The following is a 4,926-nucleotide window of genomic DNA, read 5'->3' as shown; positions in this document are numbered from 1 at the left end:
GGTTTTCATTTATATTTTTAGGACGAAATCTTTTTATGTCAAATGAATGGTCTTTGGATACCAAATTTACACGTCTCGCCTTTAACCTAGAAACTGATAAGATCTGTTCTGTATAATGAGAAACTGGTGGACCGTCGTGGTGCTCTTATTTCCTAATACATTTCCGTCAGAGAATCTGACCTGACACAGATTCTACCATAACACCAGTTCCTTATTTGACACTATTTTGACTAGTTTTTGTGTAATTTCATTGACTATTTAAAATTTCCATAACCCTTGACACCGTCGTATGTGGAAAAGATAACTTCTAGTTACAAGTAACCTAACGCTGTTGAAAACTGTGAAAACTACGGACGTTAGCAAAATAAAACTACCAGCTAACTGCTAAAACTAGCTACAATACGACAAACGGTAAAGCAAAGACTTAGCTGAATGCAAAACGTACCTTTTTCCCGTTGATGAAGAAACGCAAAATATCTCCTTTCCCTGTAACGTTAGACATATTGCATGCGCCGGAGACGACTCAAGTCAATCTGAGTCTAAAGGACTTCCGCCTGTGAAGACTTTCAAAATAAAAAAAATCGACGCTCGAAAAACGTGTTTTCAACATGACTTTTTAGTTCAACATTGAAGAGGTACTTTCCTTTCTAGTGCCATTTATTTATATGTTGACTTGTTTACATATTTATTGGATCCCAACCTTTTTGGTTTATAAACCAGAAAAAGTCAACTCATGACCCCTTGTCAAAGATTTTTATTAGCTGTGATCATTTAAAGCATTTAAAGAATACTTCTGAGATTGTTTAATCTGAATATTTTTAGAAGCCCAAATAAATGAATAAGGATTTCACAAGAAAAAAGTCATTTTGAATACGACATATTTGATGCATCATGAGTACAACTCAAATTTTTTTCTTACACTAAAAAAAATGCTAAAATCAATTAAAATCTTTCACTCCATCTTTTGAAATTTGTTTTCATCACTCTGAGTCAATTAAACACAGTTATTGTATTTCAATCTAAAATATTGGTGTTACTGTAATACTGTATGACAATATTTTGTTACCGTGAATGACACGAATGGCTATAACAATGCTGATTCAATTAACTATTATTAGTAGCAGCAATAGTTTTTTTTTCTTTTTTAAAGTAATAAAACTTATAAAATAGATAATATGTTAAAAATGTGCAAGCTAGCTGAACTCTCCATATTGGCTGCCCTAAATGTGAAACAGCTATTAGCTAATACAATTCATAATCCATTTTAATCCACAATTAAAGGTGTGTAATTAACTAATATAACTGATCAGCTATACCTTAACTGCAGTGCAATAAAATCTTAACTACAGTGTAATAGCGCAATGACGTTGTTATCCACCCAGTTTTATATCCTATTCTGGTTCTGACATGTAGCATGAAACCATCAAAACAATCCCTTGCTTTTCTTCTGGCTAGTCTTTCATACCTAGCTACCGGATCTGCATTGTTGTTTTTTTCTGTCAGTGCAGCTTTCTCCTTATCAGACATTGGTATCTACAGTATAAAGATAATGTGCCTTGAAATACCTTAAAATGCCATTAAAGTGTTTAATATGATAATATTCAGTATTCATACAACAGGTAAATATGAATTGCCTGATAAAATATTGCAAATTAGTTAAAAGAGGGGATAACAAAGCTACTGTCATTCAGCATAACGGGTGACATTGTGTTATAACATAACACTTTTTTGTTGTGCTGAAGGACAAAACCATGTTACTGAAGGACAGATTTCATACATGCACAAATTTAACATGCAGTTCCTTGGCATCTTATTACAAGTAATGACCTTAACCTATAAAGATTGTCCACACTTTTCATTTTTAATATAGCTTTTTATAAAATGATAACATTAAATGTATGTTTTCTGTGTTGTACTGAAGAACAAGCATTTTTGCTACAAACCTTACAGGAGGGTAAAAAAGTGAAATAACCAGAGATTTACTCACTTCAGAGATAGATAGAGGGTCTTCAATGGGTCTTCTTTTTGATATCACACACTGTCACATGATTACCATCATGCGATATGCTTTAAATAGGCCTTTTATTTTTTTTATACTGAATGACATTCATGAAGCACAAAAGTTTGTACAGATAATATTCAAGTTCATGGGTTTTCATTTATATTTTTAGGACGAAATCTTTTTATGTCAAATGAATGGTCTTTGGATACCAAATTTACACGTCTCGCCTTTAACCTAGAAACTGATAAGATCTGTTCTGTATAATGAGAAACTGGTGGACCGTCGTGGTGCTCTTATTTCCTAATACATTTCCGTCAGAGAATCTGACCTGACACAGATTCTACCATAACACCAGTTCCTTATTTGACACTATTTTGACTAGTTTTTGTGTAATTTCATTGACTATTTAAAATTTCCATAACCCTTGACACCGTCGTATGTGGAAAAGATAACTTCTAGTTACAAGTAACCTAACGCTGTTGAAAACTCTGAAAACTACGGACGTTAGCAAAATAAAACTACCAGCTAACTGCTAAAACTAGCTACAATACGACAAACGGTAAAGCAAAGACTTAGCTGAATGCAAAACGTACCTTTTTCCCGTTGATGAAGAAACGCAAAATATCTCCTTTCCCTGTAACGTTAGACATATTGCATGCGCCGGAGACGACTCAAGTCAATCTGAGTCTAAAGGACTTCCGCCTGTGAAGACTTTCAAAATAAAAAAATCATCGACGCTCGAAAAACGTGTTTTCAACATGACTTTTTAGTTCAACATTGAAGAGGTACTTTCCTTTCTAGTGCCATTTATTTATATGTTGACTTGTTTACATATTTATTGGATCCCAACCTTTTTGGTTTATAAACCAGAAAAAGTCAACTCACGACCCCTTGCATTTCTTTAATACAGTCTATGATTATAACTGAAGAATCTTGGATAGTCTGATGCTTATCATATAACACCAATTACATTTTGGTTTTATTTTAATTTATTGATTTTGTCTTTTTAAAATTAACATCCAAAAATGAACTAGCCTACATAATATGATACTACACAAATGTCTGCAGCTGATCTGCGTTCCTCTGTAGCCTGTTATACAACGAGTCGTATTTTATAATAATTGACCTGACCTCTCAGGTGAAGACCAGACAGTGTTAGATTTATTAAGTTCAGTCTTTAGTGTTTTATTGACAAAACAGCCACATGACAAAATACTTAGTCCTTGTGAGAAATACATTTATAAGTTGCTATTTTGTAGGATTTCACTGTAATTAACTTGTGAGAAATTATCACTGGTCACAGGGTTTTTATTCCTAAACAAAGGGTTGTCTGATTTACGATAAACGTCTGCTGGCATGTAGGTGAGAGTTTTAACATAGTTAACAGCCTGCTATTCGAGCACCATGTGTCACACTGCCGCAACCTGTCACTTTGCCTCAGTGATAGCGTCCACTCTATCTCCCCTCAACACATTTTCCTCAATCGAGGTCAATGATGCCACACAATCTCTGTGCTCTACACGGAGCTCATGCCTATATGGCCTGTGTCCTCTATCCATCAAGCCTGCTCGCCCGAACAGATACCATCCGTAGGCTGTGCACTGATCTCAGCGGCTGAAAGAAAATGGCAAAACCAAATGCTTCTATCCTCCTTCTCAACCAGCAAGCAGTGCTGCCAAAATTGTGTTCTATAATGACAGAATTAGCAGTGCCACTGACTCAAGAAAATTATTTTCCACTTTTAAATCTCTACTAAATCCTCCTCCGCTTCCACCACCCTCAAACCTGTCTGCCGATACCTTTGCCGCCTTCTTCACAGGTAAAGTAGCTGCTATAACAAGCCAGTTCTCTAAATCACACAAAATCCGCCGGTGGTCTGACGATCTATGCCGCCTTGTCGAAAAATGCTAGCGTAGCGCAAATCGACAGCAGAGTCTATCGAGTCACTCTGCCCTATCGAAAAATGCAACCTTATGTGTTCCCTTTTCCAATCCCATAAAGATATAACGCTCACAGTATTATGACATATTCTCATTTTTGATTATATTATAACATCATTTCAGGGGTAGCATATTCTGATTCTGACTAATATCCCCTATCAAATAATGCTCCCACTTCAGAATCATTTTATATTGCACCACTACTCACTCCATGTGTACTGTACGGAGATGGGGAGCACTTTGAAATACTATATTATGCCATCTTTATTTAAGATATCAGGGGTAGCGTATTCTGATAGACTAATAATGATTATTTTTTTATGTTACTGACGATCAGCCACTTTCTCGACGGCATTCCCAACAGCAAGGTTGCACAGATTTATGGGCGTGTAAACAAACCATGCTTGTGGGTCATACGCATGCGCAGAACCATAAGCATAAATCAACAGAACACCGGTGTTTTGACGATCTATGCTGCCTTGTCGAAAAATGCTTCCATAGCGCAAATCGACAGCAGAGACTATCTAGTTGCTCTGCCCTATCGAAAAATGCTACCTTATGTGTTCCCTTTTTCAATCCCATGTAGGTATAACTCTGACAGTATTTTATGACATCTTCTGTTTTTTGATTAAAATATAACATCATTTCAGGGCCTATCCCCTATCAAATAATGCTCCCACTACAGAACCATTTTATACTGTACCACTACTCACTCCATGTGTACAGTAAGGAGATGGGGAGCATGTTGAAATACTATATAATGACAGCGTAGACCGGCATCTGCGATGCAAGCAGCATTGTTCACATACTTGCCTGCGTACTTTGCCTGTACCTGAAGGATTAAACGTGAATCCACTAGGGGGCAGACCAGGGCCGGATCATCCCTCGCTGACACCGGATTAACTTCCTTGACAACCTCCGAATTTGCACAACGTAAATAAACTAGGGCTGGGCACGTTAAAGGCCCATTTATACTCCTGCATA

The 4,926-nt window shown here is 36.5% G+C and overlaps 1 protein-coding gene across 4 annotated transcripts in view; it reads right to left on the bottom strand.

Annotated features, from left to right (window-relative positions):
- The window catches only part of aox6 (aldehyde oxidase 6), a 21,906-nt gene extending 19,152 nt beyond the window's left edge, over window positions 1–2,754 (bottom strand). For 2 of the 4 annotated variants that reach the window (XM_046060425.1, XM_046060443.1), the window contains exon 1: window positions 446–559. In XM_046060425.1, the coding sequence (XP_045916381.1) occupies window positions 446–502 (57 nt within the window). In that variant the 5' untranslated portion in view covers window positions 503–559. Of the gene's footprint in view, window positions 1–445; window positions 562–2,595 lie in introns of those variants that run through there. The other 2 variants (XR_006826715.1, XM_046060434.1) reach the window with 2 other exon arrangements.
- Window positions 2,755–4,926: the final 2,172 nt, after the last annotated feature.

This window comes from Micropterus dolomieu, linkage group LG01, assembly GCF_021292245.1.
Source record: "Micropterus dolomieu isolate WLL.071019.BEF.003 ecotype Adirondacks linkage group LG01, ASM2129224v1, whole genome shotgun sequence".
Classification (NCBI taxonomy): Eukaryota; Metazoa; Chordata; class Actinopteri; order Centrarchiformes; family Centrarchidae; genus Micropterus; species Micropterus dolomieu.
The sequence above is the reverse complement of the archived record's forward strand: the minus strand, read 5'-3'. Positions and strand labels throughout refer to the sequence as shown.